At 46.9% G+C, this 22,611-nt stretch overlaps 2 protein-coding genes across 8 annotated transcripts in view; one reads left to right on the forward strand and one right to left on the reverse strand.

The window, feature by feature from the left end:
- The window catches only part of SIMC1 (SUMO interacting motifs containing 1), a 41,439-nt gene extending 36,615 nt beyond the window's left edge, over positions 1 to 4,824 (forward strand). For 2 of the 4 annotated variants that reach the window (XM_075998451.1, XM_075998449.1), the window contains one exon: positions 4,008 to 4,428. In XM_075998451.1, coding sequence (XP_075854566.1) covers positions 4,008 to 4,270 — 263 coding nt within the window. In that variant the 3' untranslated portion in view covers positions 4,271 to 4,428. The other 2 variants (XR_012915308.1, XM_075998450.1) reach the window with 2 other exon arrangements.
- A 91-nt stretch (positions 4,825 to 4,915) lies between these two features.
- KIAA1191 (KIAA1191 ortholog) lies at positions 4,916 to 21,672 on the reverse strand. Of its 4 annotated transcripts, XM_012781530.3 has the most exons (9): positions 21,462 to 21,601; positions 19,810 to 19,916; positions 19,424 to 19,510; positions 16,945 to 17,123; positions 12,131 to 12,257; positions 8,898 to 9,022; positions 6,718 to 6,824; positions 6,392 to 6,534; positions 4,916 to 6,280 (listed from the first exon to the last, which is right to left on the reverse strand). In XM_012781530.3, the coding sequence occupies exons 3-9, from the start codon at positions 19,449 to 19,451 to the stop codon at positions 6,072 to 6,074; spliced, it is 918 nt and encodes a 305-aa protein (XP_012636984.2). In that variant the 5' UTR covers positions 19,452 to 19,510; positions 19,810 to 19,916; positions 21,462 to 21,601; the 3' UTR covers positions 4,916 to 6,071. The 4 variants fall into 4 exon arrangements, with proteins under 4 accessions (XP_012636984.2, XP_075854568.1, XP_012636986.2 ...); XM_075998453.1 differs by lacking the exon at positions 19,810 to 19,916 and having other exon boundaries at positions 19,405 to 19,510; positions 21,462 to 21,672; XM_012781532.3 differs by lacking the exon at positions 19,810 to 19,916 and having other exon boundaries at positions 21,462 to 21,596.
- Between the last annotated feature and the right edge of the window lie 939 nt (positions 21,673 to 22,611).

Below are 22,611 nucleotides of genomic sequence, written 5' to 3' on the forward strand. Positions count from 1 at the left end.
CTCCGAGTTGTCCACTTAAGGAAAGCACTGTTCCTGGCTTTCAACTGGAAATGGCAAAGCTGGAGGCACTACTGTAAAGAAGAAGAATTCACATACTTTGTTATAGCTGATAACACAGTGGTCCTCACAGTTACAAGGTTGTGAAGGTAAGCAGAAGTCATTACCATGACACGAAAAGTATTCGGTGATGAGCTGCTCGGCCCTGGCCTATGGCTGCAGCCTCTTTGTTGGGTTGATTGACCACTGACTGTGGACATGGCAAATGTCTGTCAGTACAATGCGAATACAGAGCAAACCAGCAGCAAGGTGAACATGTACTTGCGAAGGATGTTAGGTGCCACAGAGTCCGTGAAAATGGCTCTGCAGAGCTGCTCAGATCACAGGCAGAGCCAATAACTTGTGAGGATCTGGGAGAAGTAAACCAAGTAACACTCAGGTGGCCAATGTTGACAAGGATAGTGATGAGATAGCTGATTCAGATGAGAGTGATTTTATTAGCCAAGGATCAATGAGCCCCTTGGAAAAACTGAATAACTAATCAATTATTAATTGCAAAAAGAAAAATATTAATAGTAACTTGACAGGGGAGAGACCTGGCTTTCCTCCTGGATGTGATGGACCGAGGTGGACACGCCCTCAAGTGTGTATTGTTCTTGCCGAAAACTTACGACCTGAATCTAATCACAAAGAAGCATCAGACAAACCCAGATTGAGTGAACTTTTACAAAATAACTGACCTATACATTTCTTTTGTTAAAAGAAACAAAAGCACATGAATACTAAATGCAATACATGATCCTAGACTGGATCCTAAATGAGGAAAGAAGAAACCATAAATTAGAGTATTGGGACAATTGGTGAAAGTTTAATAGATTAGATAATAGTATTGTATTATTAAATTCCCTATTTTTGATAATTATACAGGATTGTGACAGTAAATGTCTTTGGTCTTAGGAGATCCATGTTGAAGTACTGAGGAGCAGAAGGACACAGTGTCTGCAGCTTACTCTCAATAGTAAGGGGAAAGTGTGTATATAAAATCTACCTGCCCGTTATCACGTCAGGGTTGATATTAACTCAGTAATGACATGTGGGAGGATAAGAGAGCCGTTAGATCTCTCAGGCCTGGAACTGAGAAAGCTGTTGTAGAGACATTTAGAGAAATACCACTGGATTTAATACAGACAGTCTAGGTTTAAATCCCAACTTTACCACATACTCTGTTGGGCAGCTAGTTGTGTCTCTACACCTCAGTTTCTTCCTTCTGTAGAATGAGGACGATAATACATAATTTGCAAGGATTGATAATTAATGGGTACGTGAAAAAAAGTGCTAAGTGTTCAGTAAACGTTAGTTGCATTCCAGCGTGCCTGTTGGCCTGGCTAACGCGTGGAAGAGTGCATCGTCACACCCAGCACATGGGGTTGTGCAGTTTGTACGGTTTTTAGCATCCTCAAAGAAAGGTACTGTCCTTCTCAGACCAAAGCCCCAAAGGCAAACTCCTGTGTTCTCAGCCTCACTGAGGTTTATGTAGTTGTTTCCTTTGGAGAGCTAACAGAAAGGTTAGTATCAGAGAATTTCTGTTTGAAGTTCACCTTTAACACTTCTTGTTCATTTCCGTCTCGAGTCCCGGGGGACATAGCTGTTGTGGGCGACAGTGGCTGCAGCAGACCTGCGTCTGCTTTTTACAGAGTACTTTATGCTCTGACAAGGCAGGCCTCGGACCAGTGTGTGTGGCCCAAGGATAAATGGGGTGTTCTGATGCTGTTTTATCCTTACTGTTCTCTCCACCTTTTTTGGAGACCAAGAATTAAGAAGAAAGAAAACTATTTAACACTAGTAGTTAGAAAACATTGCCTTACAAAGAACACGGCTGAGTGGTCCCTGACACAGTCGGTCGCCGTCCTCGCCAGTCTGCAGGCGTTTCGCTGTGGGGCCCTGCGTGGCCTCTGCCCCTGCAGGTGCTCTGTGGGTGTGGTCCAGGGCATTTGGGGCCAGCCTGAGTCGTCTCGCCCCAAGAGTACGGAAGAAGGGAAGGGGTCAAAGAGCCCACGCTTGCCCTTTGTTCGGGGGGAGCCCCTTAGCAGGGAGGCAGACAGCAAACAAGACCAGGTAAAGTCACCACACTGGCTTACATACCTCAGTAACCTGTGACGGTATCACTCCCATTTACAGGTGGGAAAACAAGGACCAAGAGAGAAGTAAATGGAGAGCCAGGATTCACACTTAGGTGTGTCACATGCTTGTAGTCACAGCTACTCGAGAGGCTGAGGCAGGAGGATCACTTGAGCCCAGGAGTTTGAGGTTGCTGTGAGCTAGGCTGACGCCACGGCACTGTAGCCCAGGCAACAGAGTGAGACTGTCTCAAAAAAAAAAAAAAAAGAAAAAGAAAGAACACTACACGTAGATACACCTGCCTTCGCAGTACATGACATCAAAAGGCAATGTCATTTTTGTTTCCATTAGTTGCGTTTGGTCCTTCGGCTAAAGTAGTGTCTATCAGACTTCTCCCTTGTTTTCCCTTTGTTAATAGTAATCCAGAAGGCGAAACTTTGAGGCTGTGAATATCCTGTTCAGCCATTCACTCAATGGTTTTACATCCATTGGTGGTTCTTACCCAAATCAGAAAAGTGGTGACTTTTTTTTTTGAAACAGAGTGTACTGTGTCACCTGGGCTAGAGTGCCGTGGCGTCAGCCTCGCTCACAGCAACCTCGCTCACAGCAACCTCAAACTCCTGGGCTCAAGGGATCCTCCTGCCTCAGCCTCCCGAGTAGCTATGACTATAGGCATGCGCCACCATGCCCGGCTAATTTTTTCTATATATTTTTAGTTAGCCAATTAATTTCTTTCTATTTTTAGTAGAGACGGGGTCTCGCTCTTGGTCAGGCTGATTTCGAACTCCTGACCTTGAGCGATCCGCCTGCCTCGGCCTCCCAGAGTGCTGGGATGACAGCACGAAAAGTGGTGACATTCTAGTTATACCTTCTGTATTTCTTAACTGGCATTTGGGGAAAAGGATCTTTCCCTCCTCTTCCCCCTTTTTTATTATGTGCTTAGGAGTTTTTAAAATTAACTGTATTATCACAGTTATCAATTTTTAAAATTCAATATGGTAAAATCCATTTTTGTCATTTTATGACCACATTGTCCAAAGGGTGGCCAACAGGAGCCTCCTTCAAGTTGGCTCATGTGTCCTGACAGGTCTCCTTCCATTTTCAAAGCAGTTCCTCACTTTCTTATGCAAGGTGTTTCAGGTTCACCTTGTAATTTTCTTGCCTTGGTCTTAGAAATCAGCCTTTTCTCCAAGTAAATTCTGATTTATTTGAATGGAAATAGTAGTTAGAAACCAAGGTCGGGTGCCAAGTATGCTGATTGCTATTGAGGTGTCTCTGCTTCTAGGCCTTTTCTGTTGACAGAGCTAGTAAATTATGTAATTTTTTAAAACAAGTTTATACTGGTACCTCAATTTCTACTCTACTACTACAAGATTCTTCCTTTTCTTCCACAGTGAGAAACCTTGTTCCCAATGACAGAAATATATTCATTTGATCTATCCTACAATACATACAAAATGATTGAGTCACAATAAACCAGTACCACAAACTTAAGTTCAACATTTCCAGTTCTTTTCATAGAAATCTCCCTAAAGATATTCAAATTGCACTTGAATTTTTTTCTGAGTGGTTGTATTAATCTGAAATATAGTTTGTTTAATACAGGCTCATTGTTTAAATCAGCAAAGGGGAAAAAACTAAAACCAAATGCAATTCTTTTTGGAATTTTTTTTTAATATATAAAACTTCTTGAGGACCAGAGAGAAACCAAGAACATGGGACATTTTGGAAATGGAGTCACCACCACAGGCACTCACACGGCCTTTGACTTGTACCCCAGTAGCTAGTCAAGTCTTTGCTGGGACCCTACCTCCTAAAATTGGACTTCACCTTCTTAAGTCATAAAGGAATAAAAAGCAGTTAAGAGCAGTTGACCTTTTTCCCTCTTTCAGAGCACTTGCGGAGTTCAGTGATTGATCGAAAAGACTTAATAATCAAAAGGATTAAGCCAAAGCCCCAGCAGGGAGACGACATCACAGTGGTGGACGTGGAGAAGCAAATCGAGGCCTTCCGCAGCCGCCTGGTCCAGATGCTGGGGGAGCCGCTCGTCCCCCAACTCCAAGACAAAGTGCACTTGCTGAAGCTGCTCCTCTTCTACGCCGCGGACTTGAACCCTGACGCGGAGCCTTCTCAAAAGAACTGGGGCAGCTCCTGAGGGCCTTCTACGCACTGGACACCAAGAATACCTCCTGGACTCTGTCTCCAACTACTTAGAAGCTCGAAAAGTAGTTAATCTTACAGGACCAAACCTATCTTATTTACCTATAGGTTGTAATAACTTTCTCCTTAGTAAATATTTTTTTTAAAATCCTATCCTAATCTGTTCTCAAATATGGCTTCAATATACAAGGTGTATATATTTTTTAATAAATTATTTATCTATACTTTTTTGAAACAGGTAAGACTACACACATTCTGTGTTTAACATTTCAGGATGTGAGCAAGGAATCCCTCTGCTGAACAAACTCTATACATCAATGTTGTGTCATTCAAGGTTCTGACAACCTGTTTCTGAAGAGAGACATTCACTTTTCCCTAATGGAACACAAATATTCTATACTAGACCTGTTATAATGCCTATGAATTTGACTTTGTGGCCAGTCTGTTACTATCCAATGTAATGAAGGGGGTAGAAATAAAACAATTGAGTGTGTTATAAAACATTTGATGTTAAAGGATAAAATAAAAATGCAACAATTTTTCAAAATACCAAGTTTACCATGCTTAGGTTCCATGACTATGGGTAGGCAGAATGGAGTATTCTTAAAAGTACAAAAAAAATAGATATCCACACTTGAGAAAGTAGTAAGGATTTTTATTGTCAAAACAAGAGATCATAACAGAAGACACAAATAAATTAATTGTTCTAATAACTATAGACTCCAGGGCATCTCTACGGAAAGGTCAGCTCCTTAGGTACTGATAGATACAGACTATCCAAAACAAAGACAAGTATGAGACAGGGCTCAAGACAGTGACTGAACGTGTACAGAGTGAGGAGAAATAAAAAGGCAGTTTCCCTATTTCCTTTCCTCGGTACGGTATGTGTTGCATAAAGGAATGAGGCTCATCTTGGTGACAAATGCTTTTATATAGACAATTTTGAATTCTTCCATCTCCTCCCCACAAAAAATTCAGGCCCTGACCTGATGATGAACAAGGAAATTAAGGTGACACTACTTTCACATGAACTGAAGACTATGATCTAATTGTAGTTACCATCTTTATTTAACATCCATTTATCTACACCAAATCAGTAGACTGAATTTTCTCAGGAAGTTTTCAACCAAATTGGAGTTAAATTAATCTCACATTAAAGTGCAAAAAAGGATATGCAAGACTAGTGTTTGTTCTATGATATAAAAAAGAAACATCCCTCTAGTAACTCTGGCCCGAGAGGTACATGAAGAACTGGCTGAAGGCAAAGTCTGATTATGAGGTTTGCCAAAACGCAAGACGATTCCAGTTTCAGCTGGAAAGAGGTCCCTGCCAAGTCTGGCTTTTAACTGCACCCAGGCCTCAAAAACAGACCTTAGGCCCGCCCACCTGCCAGGGCTGGCGCACAGCACCAGTGCAGTCAAGAGGCCCACAGGTGTCTCAGCTAGTGAGTGGGCGCCTCCGTGCCACGGTTTGTCAGTGTTCACGTTGATCGTGGTGAAAGAATCAAGCAGCCTGAAGTTCTAGAACAGCACGAACAGTAATTACCTAGTGAGCAATGATCAAACTCTCGTCTAGGGCAAACGACACAAAAATAGGTCATCAGTCCCCCCATACACCACTGCTGAGATGTGATCTCACTTGACAGCAGCACAAAATGGATTCTCCCACACAAGGGCAAACTCTGCACTAATGTTTCTCTAAAACCAATTATGTCTTCAGGTCTAGCCTTAGTTTAAGAGGTTTGTTAAAAATACACCTTTCCTATGTCAGAGCCAAGGTAAAAGGGGAGTGGGGCTCTAGAAGCCAGTGGGTGTGAGCACATTCAGGTCCCGGGGTTTGAGGCTGTGGGTCCGCGGGGGTTGCGTCTTCCCTTCCATCACGGGCACGTCCATCTTGGGTGGCTTGAAGGTTGCTGGATCTTCAGCCATTCTCGTGGCCTGGGCTCGGATCAGTTCCATTGGAGAGGGTTTCTGGGCTCCTCGGTAGGCTTGTGTGGCAAAACTTCCTAGAGGTAAACCAGAGAGCAAATGATTTCAAAACCAATAGGTAGCTCCTGATTTATGACATGGCAGAATGCCTGCCACTTTGCTTCCATTTGTGAAGGCACTGCCCTTACCTGAATCATACTTCTGGAGGGGTCTTGTTCCAAAGAAGCTCCATTTATCTGATGGGTTTCTGTCCTTATCCCCACTTCCAGAATCCATGGTACCAGGATTGGGGCCAGGTAAGGCTGTGGAAGAGCCGGAAGTGAACCAGCCTCTGGAAGAGAGAATAAAACCTAATATATTCTCTTCCTACACCCTTAGAAGTGTCTCACACCAAAAAATAGGAACTGTGAACAAGCCCTTCTCACTCAGAAGCCAAAGGCCCAAATACAGCTTCGTCCTTGGCACTAGTGTCCCCCAGAAGCACACGGACACTCGGGTCACGGGAAGGGCTCACCTGGGCCTGTGCTTAGGGGAAGAATGAGGGGTGCTGCTTGGGGTGGACTGGGCTGACGCAGGCTGCTTCTCTTCTTTTGTTATCTCTCCACTCTGTAGCTTTAGTTTCTGTTCAGATGGGTAAGAAGAGAGACTTTAAATGACTGCAAATCTAAAATAGCTACTAAACAGCTGAGTCTAGGCACAAACAATTTGGTTCACATTCTAACTTTAGGCACAAGGAAAAACATCCATAGGTGGAATGGTTTTAGATGATCCAGCACATATTCCCTTTGTTTTGCCATACTAGATGGAATCCCATCTTTTAAAAGACGTATTCATCCTATAGCATATCGCAAACATCTCTGTATTAGAAGCTCTACACCAGAGCTTTTAGTTTCAGAAAAGTGAATTTCCCCACACGCACTCAGCCAGTGAAGTGGAAGGGCCAGAACGCAAGCTGCAGGCCTTGGACTTTTAAGCAGGGCCTTGAGCTCTTCTCTCACCGCCTTTCCTACTGCGTACACGCCCTGCCATTCCTGGTCTCGCAAAGCCAGGACTGAGGCATGCTGCTCTGCAGCTGAACACCTCCGCTGTGGAGCCTTACCCCAGTCTCTCCTCCTCTCCCCTAACTCCTAACTCAGGGGTCTCTTAGAATTGTAAGCAAACCTCAACAGACTAGCAGTCTAGGAGAGAGACAAATCTACTACTCAGTTCTAGAGCAAGGCTCTACCCTCCATGCCTATGCCACTGCCTAGTCCAAGCTACATTCCAAACAATGCTTGAATTTTCTCAAACATTCAACATGCCAATTTATATATAAGATGACAATCTGATATAAAATGGGGCTCGTTACACCTAGCATTTCAGCTGTCCTCATGTTGTACTCCTGTGGGCAGGACGCGGAAAATAGGCCGACCAAAGTCAGTCCTGCCATCATGTAAGGTGAACTGCTCAAATGGGATTCTAACTGACCTATCCTAGAAAGTTCTCAATTAAGTGTCAAAAGCTGACACAGTACCCCTCTCTGGAAGCATCTGTCTTTTCTGAGAGTTTAAACTGGCCACCAGCCCAACCCTGATCCCCTATAGCAGTGGTTTTTAAACGTAACCTGCAAAAGAATCATGTGGAATGCTCATTACAAAATGCAAACGGTCCACAATGTCCTATATCCTTTCCCCAGGCCACCAGATCCATGTCATCCCTCTTGGGTGCTATATGGATATACAGCACCCATATGCTACGTATCATGACCCTTCCCTGCCTTCCATGCTCTCCTCACACCCCAGCAGAACTCTTACAATAAAGCTTGTAACAGGGTTGGGTTACGACCCATCCTTGCCTACAGGAGGAAGTTCCAACTTCTGAGCTATGTGCCCCTTCATAATCTGTCTCTGCCCTCCCTTATGAGCCCCTTCAGTAGCCAGATTCTCAGACTATTCTGGAAGGAGGAAAAAACCAACAGGAAGTAGGGCATCAGGAGACTTGCTGAGTTCGGGTACTGTCACTGGCTACACCTACGACCACGGACCTCACTTTCTTCACTTACGGAGAACACTATCTGCTTCAAAGGATTAATGTGAAGAAAGTGAATGCAAGGGCTTCACAAGTTATAAAACCCTATTCGGTATGAAATGGTATTCCCTGAAAGTTATTTGAAACTATTCACTCAAATATTTACTTATCATTAAATTAACCCGTATCAAAATTATTCACTCACTATAGAAATGAAATAGCAAAAACATTCCAATTCCACATTTGATTTTAACTTGTTAAAAATTAAATATAAAGTTTATAATGCTCCTTCCCAGTGAATCTGTTACCTCTGTTAAATCTGCCAGTTCTCCTCTCCCCCTCAAGGTCAATCACTGTGGCACATGAAACAATCCGCATTTGCTTTGTGGCTCATAAAGTACTCACAAATAAGCTGAGAATTGCATTTGATCCTTCTAACCAGAAGTTAGACACCCCCACTTTATAGATGAAGAAACAGAAACTACAAGGCTCAGAGCTCAGGAGCCTGCAGCCTGCCACTATCCCAGGTGGGACTAACCCAGTTCCCAATTCCTTTGCCCAACTTCCTTCCAACCACTCTCCACCGCTCCCAGCTAGCTGAGCTGGGCACTTCGAACCCACAGCCACATTTCAAGCCATGGATGCTGACGGCTTTGTTTCCTGGGAGTCCCTAAGAAAGCAGCTTACGTGCAGCGCTTCTGCCACTCGAAGGTACTTGCTCTCCTCGGTGGTGAGGCCCTTGTGGGGTGTGTAGCCAGCATCTCTCAGCCCCGCCTGCTGCTCGAAACGCTGGATGCTCTCCTGGGTCTGCTCTAGGGACAGAGGAAACGACGGTCACGCCCATCCCTACTCCCCGCACGAGCTGAGAGGAACACAGACAGCTGCTGTTCTCCCCCAAAGCGGGAGACCACCCTGGCCACCCGACGAGGAGGGCTTGCTCGCCCAGGGAGGCCTCACAGCAGCAGTTCCTGACCCCACGCGCTGTGTCTCTAACCAGAAGGGAGCCTGCCCTCACACCAGGCTGAAGAGCCGCCAGGGAAACGCCCCTCGTAGCCGGAGGCTGGGACACTGCCTTTGCATCTAGAGATGCAGCATGGAGGCGGCGGCTGACGTTCAGACAGTAAAGAGTCTCCAAATACGGTTTTCCAAGAGACTTGCCGCCACACAGAAAGCCTTTCCCAAAGAGAAACCGGGCACGTTCGGGCTGGATGGCACCAAGGTTCCAAGAAGACTCAAACCAGAGAGGCTGCGTGGAACCAGCCAATCGTCCAATCCAACGTCTCCGCGGTGTGAGGGGCCGTCAGTGCCCGGCAGAGCTGCCGGGCTGCGCTCCGCACGCGTTCTATCTGACCCGGCCGCTCGGCCGGCGGGTCGCTCTACCGTGGAGTGAACGTGCAGTGTACGGTGGCTTGCTGTTTGCTTGATCTGTATACAAACTACACAATATACCCTCACATATAGGAATGTGGATCAAAAGTCTAGACACCAGATGCATTTTATGACCCTGTCATTCCTCTTCTAAGGAAGTATTTGTATGAGAAATAGAAACAGAGAAAAAAACCTAAATGCATAAAGATTTTTTCCAGTCTTACCAGGTAGTCACATGAAAATTTACAAAGTGAGAAAGGATTTCATGAACTACAGTATACCAATACCAGGATCTTTTTTTTTTTTTTGAGAGAGAGAGTCTCACTCTGATGCCCAGGCTAGAGTGCCGTGGCGTCAGTGTAGCTCACAGCAACCTCAGACTCCTGGGCTCAAGCGATCCTCCTGCCTCAACCTCCTGGGTAGCTGGGACCACAGGCATGCGCCACCATGCCCAGCTAATTTTTTCTATATATTTTTTAGTTGTCCAATTAATTTCTTTCTATTTTTAGTAGAGACGAGGTCTCGCTCTTACTCGAGCTGGTCTCAAACTCCTGAGCTCAAACGATCCACCTGCCTCAGCCTCCTAGAGTGCTAGGATTACAGGAGTGAGCCACTGCACCTGGCCAATACCAGGATCTTAAATGCAGCTTTTTCTGAAAAGTTAAGACTATAGCAACATTGTTTAGTATTAGTATTAGTTGAGAAAAACAGAACAGTATGTCTGCTATACCTGGAATCATATTAAAATATGCATATATGTGGAAGTCAATAAGCCAAGTAAGTATTTGAGTAGCATTAGTATGCTGAGTGTGATAATATTCTGAACTGTTGGTAAACTGTATTTTCTTTTCTATTTTTTTTTATTTTTTTGAGACAGAGTGTCACTCTGCTGCCCGGGCTAGAGTGCCGTGGCATCAGCCTAGCTCACAGCAACCTCAAACTACTGGGCTCAAGCGATCCTCCTGCCTCAGCCTCCTGAGAAGCTGGGACTACAGGCATGCACCACCATGCCCGGCTAGTTTTTTCTATATATTTTTAGTTGGCCAATTAATTTCTTTCTATATTTAGTAGAGACGGGGTCTCGCTCTTGCTCAGGCTGTCTCAAACTGAGCTCAAAGGATCCGCCCCTGCTCAGCCTCCCAGAGTGCTAGGATTACAGGTGTAAGCCACCTCGCCCAGCCGGTAAACTGTATTTTCAATAAAGAAGTTATACTGTGCTAAAAAGAACAATGACTACTTTTCTAACACCACTAGAATACATTCTCAAGCTTGGAAAATACAAGTAGGAGATGCTGATTCAAAAGGTGCTTTTATGTGTAAATAAGCAAAAACCAAAGTAAGAGTTTGGACTCCTGGTTCTCTAGGAATTGCCCAAGACAAACGAAACTGATGCACTGAAGTCAAGGGCTTCTGACTTCAACAATGAGCCAAACAAGAAGAACCTCTATGTACCTTACCCAGTAGGGCATACTGCTGACAAGCAGAGCATGTATCTAATAACCATTAACTTCCCACCAAGGTTAGAATGGTCCTCCAGAGCAAAAAGTTCAGTTAACTTGTTATAAGGGTTTTTTTTGCTTTTTGTTTTTTTGAGACAGTCTCACTTTGTTGCCTAGGCTAGAGTGAGTGCTGTGGCGTCAGCCTAGCTCATAGCAACCTCAATCTCCTGGGCTCAAGCAATCCTGCTGCCTCAGCCTCCCGAGTAGCTGGGACTACAGGCATGCACCACCATGCTCAGCTAATTTTTTTCTATGTATATTAGTTGGCCAATTAATTTCTTTCTATTTATACTAGAGACAGGGTCTCGCTCCTGCTCAGGCTGGTTTCGAACTCCTGACCTCGAGCGATCCGCCTGCCTCAACCTCCCAGAGTGCTAGGATTACAGGCGTGAGCCACCGCGCCCGGCCCCGTTATAAGGTTTTAAAAAAAAAAAATGCAGGCTGTCTTATGCCAGGCCTCATTAGGATCAATCACGTATTCTTAAAGACACCTGAGGCACCAAAACCTGGTCGTCTTCCTGGCGGACCGATTCTGAGCTGTTTAATTAACAGTATCTGAACACAGAGGGCAAACGGGAGGCGCCTGTGTGCTGCCTTCTCCAGCAGAGCTGGAGGCTCAGTGGCCACAGCTCCTGGCCACCGAACACCGGGCCATCTCATCCTCACCACCCTAGCCCCAACCTGCCAGCCGGAGTCCCCATTTTATAAAGAGGGTCCCCATTTTGTAAGTCTCTATTGGTACATAACTTGCCCAAGACCACAGTGACAGATATGGGAAAATGAGACTGTATCAACAAGGCAGCAGGAAGGCACCTACATCAGCCCAGGTGCCTAATGCCTGGCAAATCTTCCACCTAAATGGAGCTTCAGCACTGAGGTGGATTCGGCAGCCAAACTGCCATCGGCCAGGACGCGCTAAGGTAGGTAGGTAGGTAGGTAGGCAGGCGCTAAGGTAGGTAGGCGTGTTTGTAGAATCAGCCACGGTTGGGCGGTAGGGAGCCTAAACTCTTCCCCGCCCTACTTCACTTGACTCTGAGGGTGAAGAGTGCTTACTTGTGACCAGAGAATTCATGATGACATGGGTAGCTTTAGCCTTCACCACCGGGACCTTGTCCACACTGTCAGTGGCCGATGGCAGGGTCATGGCAAGGGAGGATACACTGGCTTCTCCTTCCTCCACCTGTTCGAGAAGCAAGGAAACACTTGAGCAGGGCAGCGGAGGAACACGCCTAAACTTACTCCTTTGGGGAAGAAGTTACGGAAATACCTTTAATCTGAAAAGTGAGAAATTATTTGAAGGGGGCAGTTAGTTGGTTATCCCCACCCCATCAGATCTTGTTCACCATGGATAACAGTGATGAAAGACATGTGAATAGCTTAGATTTATAGAAGTGGAAAGCGAGGATTTGAAGGTCTGAGGTCTACCACCTTCCCATCCTATGGCTATGCAATATACCACAGTACTATGCTCATGAGAATGTACAAGATTCTCATTCTCAGCAAAACAGAAAGAATGCAGGAGAAACACCTATCAATAAGCACTTGGCCACTACACTAGATTTCACTTAATTAACCAGAGCACTCACTAAGTAGTTCCCAAACTTTGTCAGAGCACCAGAACCACCTGGAGGGGGCTCATTACACAGACCACTAGGAGTTCTGATTCAGTAGGACCACAATGGTCTGGGCTAGGGCCCGAGAATTTATGTTTCTAACCAATTCCCGGGTGACGCTGCTGCCGCTGGTCCACAGACCACGCGTTGAGGACCACTGCTCCAAAGGTCCAAGTAACGGTCTTGCACTTATCTTTTTTTTTGAGACAGAGTCTCACTTTGTTGCCCAGGCTAGAGTGAGTGCCGTGGCGTCAGCCTAGCTCACAGCAACCTCAATCTCCTGGGCTCAAGCGATCCTACTGCCTCAGCCTCCTGCGTAGCTGGGACTACAGACATGTGCCACCATGCCCGCCTAATTTTTTCTATGTATATTAGCTGGCCAATTAATTTCTTTCTATTTATAGTAGAGACAGGGGTTTCACTCTTGTTCAGGTTGGTTTTGAACTCCTGAGCTCAAACGATCCGCCCGCCTCAGCCTCCCAGAGAGCTAGGATTACAGGCGTGAGCCACCTCGCCCGGCCCACAAAATAGAATTTATACTTTTCAGCTGTGACCTGACTCATGTAAAACCTGAACCCATGTTTCCGTACATGGAAGATGGTTGATTCCTAACACGTGGATAGTCAGGGCCAATGGAAGAATGCATGTAATCACTCAAGTTTGACTCATTTGCTCTCCTTTAAGAGAGCAGTTGCTCCTGGCTGGATGTGGTAGCTCACGCCTATAATCCTCGCACTCTGGGAGGCCGAGGTGGGAGGATCGCTTGAGCAAGCTCAGGAGCTTGAGACCAGCCTGAGCAAGAGCAAGACCCAGTCTGTACTAAAAATAGAAAAATTAGCCATGCAAGAGTGAGACTCCTAGCACTTTGGGAGGCCGAGGCGGGCGGATTGCTCAAGGTCAGGAGTTCGAAACCAGCCTGAGCGAGACCCCGTCTCTACCAAAAATAGAAATAAATTAATTGACCAACTAAAAATATATATACAAAAAATTAGCTGGGCATGGTGGCGCATGCCTGTAGTCCCAGCTACTCGGGAGGCTGAGGCAGAAGGATCGCTGAGCCCCGGAGATTGAGGTTGCTGTGAGCTAGGCTGACGCCACAGCACTCACTCTAGCCTGGGCAACAAAGCAAGACTCTGTCTCAAAAAAAAAAAAAAAAAAAAGAGTGAGACTCTGTCTCCAAAGGAAAAAAAAAAAAAAAGGTGCAGTTGTTCCAGATTGTCAGCTGTTGCCGCTGAGGCACAGCAGGAAACCAGAGGCCTGTTCACTCTCTGCCTTGTGAAGGGACCGGCCGCTTTTGTCCGTGAAAAGCATGGGCTGCCCGCGGAAGCAGCACCAGGAGCCCTGCCTGTCTCCTGCTCTAGTCCCTCTGGCCCACGCTCTGCCATCCCAGGCAGGCTGTGGGGGCCTTTTCTCCTGGCACTTCCACTGATTTCTGCATAGAACATTTTCTCTTGAACAGCTGACTGGGTCATATTTCAGTAGATAATTGATACAGGGAACTTCCCCCAGAGCTGTAGGGATGCTTGCTTAGAAAGGAGCTCTCTGCTCTGAAAGCATACTGGAGGGGAAAAACGCATTAGAAGGAGTCAAATACGGCTCTACTAAGAGCAAGTTAAACTGGGAGCCAGCAATCATAATATTGGCTACATACCTACGACAGTGTGTGCCAAGCCCTTAAGTATTATTAATTCCACAACGCCTCTGTGACACAGTGCATTCCCATCTCTCAGGCGGAGCAGAGCCACAGTGACTCATCCGCGAAGCGTCAGTTGGGATTCACACCCAGGTCTGTGTGAGTAGACCCTCACTGTGTACGTCCTGTCCTGCTCTGAGCTATCATGCAGCTCAAAGTCCAGTGAAACTGTAGCTGCAGGTTAGACGGTCTTATCTGAACCGGGCAGGCCTACTTCACTTGGGCAACAGTATAACCCTTCCTGTGTTCTTGTGGGTTGGAGAGTCAGAGGGGAGAGTCCCTCAAAAGTCAGGAAGCATGGGCCTCCGCAACACGACTAGGGGCACGCAGGAACCTGGACACCAAACTGCACAGAGGGACCGTGAGGGCAGATCACGCTGTGAGAAAGGGCCCTGGGAAGGAGGCAGCCCTTACGAGGACAGCCATGGGAAAAGCCACCGAGGCATGAGGAACAGCATGAGGAAAAGCACAGCATGTGTTAAAGAAAACCGATTTGTTCCTCTAAATCACAAAATGAACTTTTTTTTTTTTGCTATCTACCTTATGCTGGGCCCTCTGCTAGATACTACAGATTGAGTACAAACTTACACATGGCCCCTGCCCTCAAGGAACTAAGGACGGTGACAAAGTAATGTAGGGATTATGACAGTCATCGGAGAGCTCAAAGGGAGCTGTCACTCTCAAATAGTATTATCAGGAGGATGGAGAGGTCAGGAAAAACTTTACAAAAGAGATTTGAGCTAAGACTTAAAGCAGGGTGGCCGAGCAGGTGGCTCAGGCCTGTAATCCTAGCACTCTGGGAGGCCGAGGCAGGCGGATTGCTCAAGGTCAGGTGTTCGAAACCAGCTTGAGCAAGAGCGAGACCCCGTCTCTACTATAAATAGAAAGAAATTAATTGGCCAATATATATACAGAAAAAATTAGCCGGGCATGGTGGCGCATGCCTGTAGTCCCAGCTACTCGGGAGGCTGAGGCAGAAGGATTGCTTGAGCCCAGGAGTTTGAGGTTGTTGTGAACTAGGCTGACGCCACGGCACTCACTCTAGCCTGGGCAATAAAGCGAGACTCTGTCTCAAAAAAAAAAAAAGAAAAGGAAAAATAAAAAAAGACTTAAAGCAGGAGTCCTCAAACTTCTTAAACAGGGGCCCAGTTCCCTGTTCACTTTAAAACTATAGTTTTTAGGCTGGGCATGGTGGCTCACGCCTGTAATCCTAGCACTCTGGAAGGCCGAGGTGGGCAGATTGCTCAAGGCTGAGAGTTCGAAACCAGCCCGAGCAAGACCCCGTCTCTACTAAAGATAGAAAGAAATTAATTGACCAACTAAAATATATATATACAAAAAAATTAGCCGGGTGTGGTGGCACATGCCTGTAGTCCCAGCTACTCGGGAGGCTGAGGCAGGAGGATCGCTTGAGCCCAGGAGTTTGAGGTTGCTGTGAGCAAAGCTGACGCTGGGCACTCACTCTAGCCTGGGCAACAGAGTGAGACTCTGCCTCAAAAAAAAAAAAAAAAAAACTATAGTTTTAAAAAAACTATGAACAAATTCCTATGCACACTGCACATATCTTTTTTTTTTTTTTTTTTTTTTTTTGAGGCAGAGTCTCACTCTGCCTCAAAGTCTCACTCGGCCTCCCAAAGTGCTAGGATTACAGGCGTGAGCCACCACGCCCGGCCACATATCTTATTTTGAAGTAAAAAAACAAACGGGCAAGGCCGGGCGCTGTGGCTCACGCCTGTAATCCTAGCTCTTGGGAGGCCGAGGCGGGCGGATTGCTCAAGGTCAGGAGTTCAAAACCAGCCTGAGCAAGAGCGAGACCCCGTCTCTACTATAAATAGAAAGAAATTAATTGGCCAACTGATATATATATAAAAAATTAGCCGGGCATGGTGGCGCATGCCTGTAGTCCCAGCTACTCGGGAGGCTGAGGCAGAAGGATCACTCAAGCCCAGGAGTTTGAGGTTGCTGTGAGCTAGGCTGACGCCACGGCACTCACTCTAGCCTGGACAACAAAGCGAGACTCTGTCTCAAAAAAAAAAAAAAAAACAAACAAACGGGCAAAAACACCCGCATGTGGCCGGTGGGGTGGGGCGTAGTTTTAGGATGCCTGAGTTAAAGAATAAAGGCAAATGGAGTGGGCGAGAACAGGATGGGATGGTAAACATCCTAAGCAGTCCCAGCAGTGTGAGGCAAAGACTTGGAGGCAGAAAATGCTCTATGAACCACAGAATTCCTAGGTAACTAGCTTGGCTGGATCACTGGGTAGCGGGCTGGGAAGAGGCAGACAGGACCTAGATCATGCAGAAGTGGGACTGTGTCAACAAGCTTGGATTTAACGAGGTGGGGGGTGGGGCTACAGAAGAGTCTTGGGTAGAAGACACAGCCATTCCAGTTTTTAATTAAAAATTTAAAAAGACACCAACTATAGCTGAGGCACAGAAAACAGACACAGGGAGTGGTTGCTGCCCAATTCTGAGGGCAGAGGAGCCACTGAAGGTTTCTGGGGCAGAGGAGGGAAAACAAAGGGATCAGGTTTGCCAGAAGCAGCCAGCAGAGTCAGGTACCTGGGCGAGGTGCTGATACTTGCGCTCTGGGATCACTGGCTTCCAGGGGATGCTGCCCATGTCTGATGGAGGAGGAGTCATGGGCGCAGGGTCCTCAAGGGCATCGTCATAGCTGAATGCCCGGCGGCATATCCCGATGGGCAGGGACATCTTGCCTAGAGGCCCACTAGGCTCAAGTGCTAAGAACAGAGACACCTGTCAAGATGGGTTCAGCAACTGAACATAATAGTACCTTTAATCTGTAGGAAGGAAAACCCTGAAACAATTATTCTGGACAGAGCAAAAAAAAAAAATAGCTTGCTCTGGAATAGCTAACCCAGTCAAGGAAAGATCAAAGTACTAATCCTTTCCTCTATGCTTGACACTTCGGATTCTCCACCGAACCCACTCAGCAGCCCCAATCTGTTTCCATTTAGGAAACCTGCAGTTCAATTTAAATTTACCTGAGCATGGTCACACCACTTCAAAGTACAGTTTGGAACCAAAACCCAAACCTATCTAATTTCAAAAAAGCCACACCCTACTGGAATACTAAGACTCTCAATTCGTTCAAGACTGAGGATACAAAATGAATGAGAATATGAAGTTCTCGTTCTCATTTTACAGATGAGAAAACTAAGGCCTAGAGGTAAAGTGATTTGCCCAAGTTCATAAAGAAAATGCTTAGCTGGGGCTTGCCCATTGTTTGACTGCAAACCCTCGCCCTCCCTACCTCATCAAAGAGAACAGCACTACAAGAAATACGGCATCTGGCAGAGCCCATTCCATCACAGAAGTGTTGACAACCACTCTCACAAAGCCCTTCTAGCTGACCCTGCTGTTCCTGTCCACTGGAACCGACTGCCCACTGTCCCACTATGACGCGGGCACCTCCCCTCAAGGGCACTCTCAGCCATGCCAGATCAAGGAGCCAAGTTCATTCTGTTTGTTTGCTAATCCTTTCCCATTAGAACTCGTGTCTAGAACCTGCCTTCAAGGTGACATTTTCCTGTTGCCAAAGTTATGTAACTGCACTAAGACATCAACTTGCCTGGCAGTTAAATCCAAAACCACAAAAGACTTCATTTAAACAGCAAGGGGCAAAGAAACTACCATAATTATTATTATTATTAACACATCCATAGAATAGAAGGAGGATTACTGGTTGCCAGGGGCTGGAGAGAGGGGCAATGAGTTGTGACTGCTAATGGAATGAGGTTTTCTTTTGGGGGTGATGAAATTGTTCTGCAGTTACACAGTGGTGATGTTTGGAGAACCTTGTGAATATACCAAAAACCGGTGAGTGGATTTTATGGTATGTGCATTATACGTCAAAACAAACACACAAGCAAAAATAATCACTAAATACTCCTCCTTGCTAGGCACTCACATCCTTCATCTTATCTAATCCTCATTAAGCACATATTCTTCCCATTTTCCAGCTCAGGAAACTGAGGCATAGATCTTAAGCAACTTGCTCAATATCACCCAGCTAGTAAGTATGGACTGAGGACTGAGATGCGTATCTAAGCCAGGGCTCGCCTCTGCATGCCACACTCCATGCTCCCAACATTCCAAAGCGTTAACATAATGAGTACAACCTATGACTCAGGATGGTTACTGAGAGTCTGTGGTAATCACAGCAATAATGAAAGACAAACTACAACAGAAGCTGATGATGTTAGAGACTAGAGATGGATCTACACTGGAGGGCACAGAGAGACTTCTATTATAACTCACCTATTTTGGGAGCAATTTCAAAAACATCTTAAAGACACCCCCCCCAGTAGTCAGGCTAAAAATAATAATAAAGTCAGCTAATATTTATTAGGAAATATATTTCTATAAAGAGAGACCAAAAATTTTTCTGGGCAGCAAATGCATATTGATCGTTAACTCACATTTTCACATATTTTATGTTTAATATTTACAACAACCCTGAGAAATAGGTCCCATCACCTTTCTTCATCATCACACTTTACTGACAATCAGAAATTGAATGATTCTGATATTAGTCAAAAATCACCTTCTCTTCCCATAAAACAATTCAAGGAGGAATTAATGACTTCAGTAACCCAGAAACTGACTCCTTAAAATGTTGCTGTGAGCATTTTCATGATTAAGTTCAATCTGCCATTAAAGCAGGCTGGTTCCCTTCTGCCCAGACCTCCATCCCACCCCACCCCCACTGCCCCAAAACAGGTGAGTTTAATCACTTCGGAACATACAACGAGAACCATACAACTTATTCTAAATTCTTATTTGTTACCTGTGGGAAAGTAACAAATTTGTCATTCCTTTAAATGAAACGATTGTTCTCTTTTAAGTTAGGTTAAGGATTCATACCATAGCTGGGTGGTTAAGAAGATAATATTTAACAGATGATAATCTATTAAATCTAAATAGCCACCAGGTGGCAGAGAGTAACCATTAATATATAGTCCAGATAAAATGGTTTCTATTTAGCTTAAATGACTTTACCAAAAAGAATTAAGTTTACCAGGTACTTCTGGTTGTCTTGAAGCCATTGAAAGACTGGGATCCAGATGCTTTTTCTATATAGAATTCGGAGATGAGTCCCTGTCACCTAGTAAAAATAACAAAGGGCATTTTCTTATGGTAAACACCAAAGAATAGCTCCAAAGCTGTTATTTTCTTCTGATGGGAACACAAATTCCACCCCCCCCCCACAGAAGGCTTCCCCTAGGAAAAGGCACACAGAATTTTATGGATTGTACACAAAGTTAAAACATACAAGAGCTAGTGAGTGACAAACAAGCCAATGAAAACAGGATAAAGTCAGGGTCTGGCCACACCCATGGCTGATCTTAACCCCTGTGAGAAAACAAAGCCGGGACACTATACGTGGTGAAAAAGTCACCTTACCACAGTGAAGTTATGTGACGACTATGCGCACAGACAGATGTTAATGAGGAACATTGCCCAGCTGCTGCAAATCAGCAAACCTTCCGGGAAGAGTCCATCCAGGGGCTCTAGTAACAACAAACACCCAGCATTGGTACAACCCTCCAGAATGTGCCACACATTCCCTCACACTCATTTATTCCCGGAACAACCTCGCAAGCTGTATTATGTTCATTTCCTTAACTCACAGCAAGGGCATAGGTACAAATTCATTCTTTATTGTGGAAACTAGTATTTATGGCATTTTAGCTTGTCTTTTAACTCTTGCAGCAACACAGCAAAGCAGGCATTATCCAAAGAGAAGGGGCCGGGCGTGGTGGCTCAGGCCTGTAATCCTAGCACTCTGGGAGGCTGAGGCGGGCGGATCGCTCGAGGTCAGGAGTTCGAAACCAGCCTGAGCAAGAGCGAGACCCCGTCTCTACTATAAATAGAAAGAAATTAATTGAACAACTAATATATATATATAGAAAAAATTAGCCGGGCATGGTGGCGCATGCCTGTAGTCCCAGCTACTCGGGAGGCTGAGGCAGGAGGATCGTTTGAGCCCAGGAGTCTGAGGTTGCTGTGAGCTAGGCTGACACCACGGCACTCACTCTAGCCTGGGCAACAAAGCGAGACTCTGTCTCAAAAAAAAAAAAAAAAATCTGCATCTCATTTGAATTTAAAAAAGAAAAGAAGAAAAAAAAATAAAAAAAAAAAAGAGAAGGAAACTAAAAATCAGAGGCGTTAAGTGATTCGTCCAAGGTCACAGACAAGTGGCCCATCTGCAAGCTTCCTCCCCACTTTACAGAGGAGTTAAAACAAGGCCCTGACCGGGTGCGGTGGCTCACGCCTGTCATCCTAGCACTCTGGGAGGCCGAGGCGGGCGGATGGCTCGAGGTCAGGAGTTCGAGACCAGCCTGAGCGAGAGCCAGACCCCGTCTCTACTATAAATAGAAAGAAATTAATTGGCCAACTGATACATATAGAAAAAATCAGCCGGGCATGGTGGTGCATGCCTGTAGTCCCAGCTACACGAGAGGCTGAGGCAAGAGGATTGCTTGAGCCCAGGAGTCTGAGGTTGCTGTGAGCTAGGCTGACGCCACGGCACTCACTCTAGCCTGGGCAACAAAGCGAGACTCTGTCTCAAAAATAAAAATAAAAAACAAGGCCCTGAGCCAGTCCAGTGACGGTGCTCACTTTGCAGCCTGCCGCACTGCGCCCCGCTCCGACAGAGCTCGGAGAGCAGCCCTCTCAGTTCTTCGCCAAAGAGCAGGGCAAGAACCCCAGCCCCGCCACCCTCCGGGGCCGGGGGCGTTCCCGGCCCAGACGCGGCCCTTCCCCTTCCCCGCGGCGCTCGCCGCCCTGCCCGGCCGTCCGCGGGGCCGCAGGCGGAGCCCCAAGAACGGGAGGGCGGGGTCCGACCGACAGCCCTCGTCCGGGGGCCGAGACAGACTAAGCGGATTAGGGCCGGGCCGGGCCGCCGAGCATCCTCCGCGGGGCCCAGGGCCGAGCTCCGAGCCGGGGCGGCGGGGCTGCGAGGGCGGCGCGGAGGGGCCGGAAGCCCCGACCCCAAGATGGACAGAAGCCGCCGCCCGGCCGGCCGGCCGGGCCCAGGCCCGCCGTCCGCTCACCCGCTCTCCTGCCGCCGCAGCCCCGAGTCCGACCCTAAAGGGGCTCTGAGCACCCCCGTCTCCCGACAGGTTGCGGCGCGGTCCGTGCCGAAGCCATCGTGAGAGCGGCGGCGACACCTGAGGCCTCCGCACCCGCTGGGGGTACACTGGCTGCCCGGCCGGCCGGCGGCCTGTGGTGGGACAGCCTCCCGAGAGCGCGGCGCTTCTCGCGAGACTCGGCCCGGGGGAAGAGGAGGAGGGGGCGCGCGGGGCACGCCGGGAGTTGTAGTTCGCGGGCAGGAGGCCTCGCGCCCTCTGCTGGCTGCGAGGGTGGAATCCGCCCGCCGCGAAAGGAAGAGCCACCCTCAGCGCCCGTTGTGCGCCTGCGTGCGCGACTGGCTGAGAGAAGGTGGAGAGGGCGCAGTAAAGTGACGCCCACAAACCCAAGTCCACACGGCCCCCAAAAAGGGCTGCGGGGTGCCGGCCCTTGGCGCCCTGTGTTTCCCCGTTCACGGAGGTGAAGCTGAGGCGGGAGAGATGAGGGTTCTGTTTGATTAGCAAGCGGTGCGGTGAGCAGGGGCTGTCTTGCAAGGACAGGTGCGCTGGGCGGGGTTTATACCTGTAGCAGAACCAAAAAGGAGAGCTCACACCTGCCCCCCTCCCCCAGGTAAGGAAGTTCTAGTCTCAGCTCCCTTTTAAGGCTGAGGAAAGTGGGGCTTGGAGAGGAGGAGTCCCTGCAGGTGTCGCCTCCTAAAGGAAGACTCCTGTTTTCCCCGACGGGTTTGCAAATAGAGCAAAAGGAAAACACAGAAGCAGAGGAAGAAATTGCGAAAGTTCACCCGCCTTTCCACCCCAGGCTTTGCTCATGCAACTTTAAAATTAAGTGCCTTTTCCAGGTGCCTGAGTGCCCCACGAATTAAAGTCTTTTATAAATTCTACAATTAGCTTATGAACGGCACGGTTACGCTGCAGTGTGATCCGTGTGTTAAAAGTGTTACTTTGCTAATTTAGAGCTTTTGAAAATATGCTATATTTTTTAACCTCTGTGGAAGCAAAGTGACACCTGACCCCTTCCCCACGAGGAAGGGATGCGTATCACATCCCACAGTCAGAAGGGGAAGAGTGGCACTTTGCACCCTTGTATAAATCATAAGGCAGGATCGTCTCATTT

The sequence above is a fragment of the Microcebus murinus genome, chromosome 28 (genome assembly GCF_040939455.1).
Source record: "Microcebus murinus isolate Inina chromosome 28, M.murinus_Inina_mat1.0, whole genome shotgun sequence".
Taxonomy (NCBI): domain Eukaryota; kingdom Metazoa; phylum Chordata; class Mammalia; order Primates; family Cheirogaleidae; genus Microcebus; species Microcebus murinus.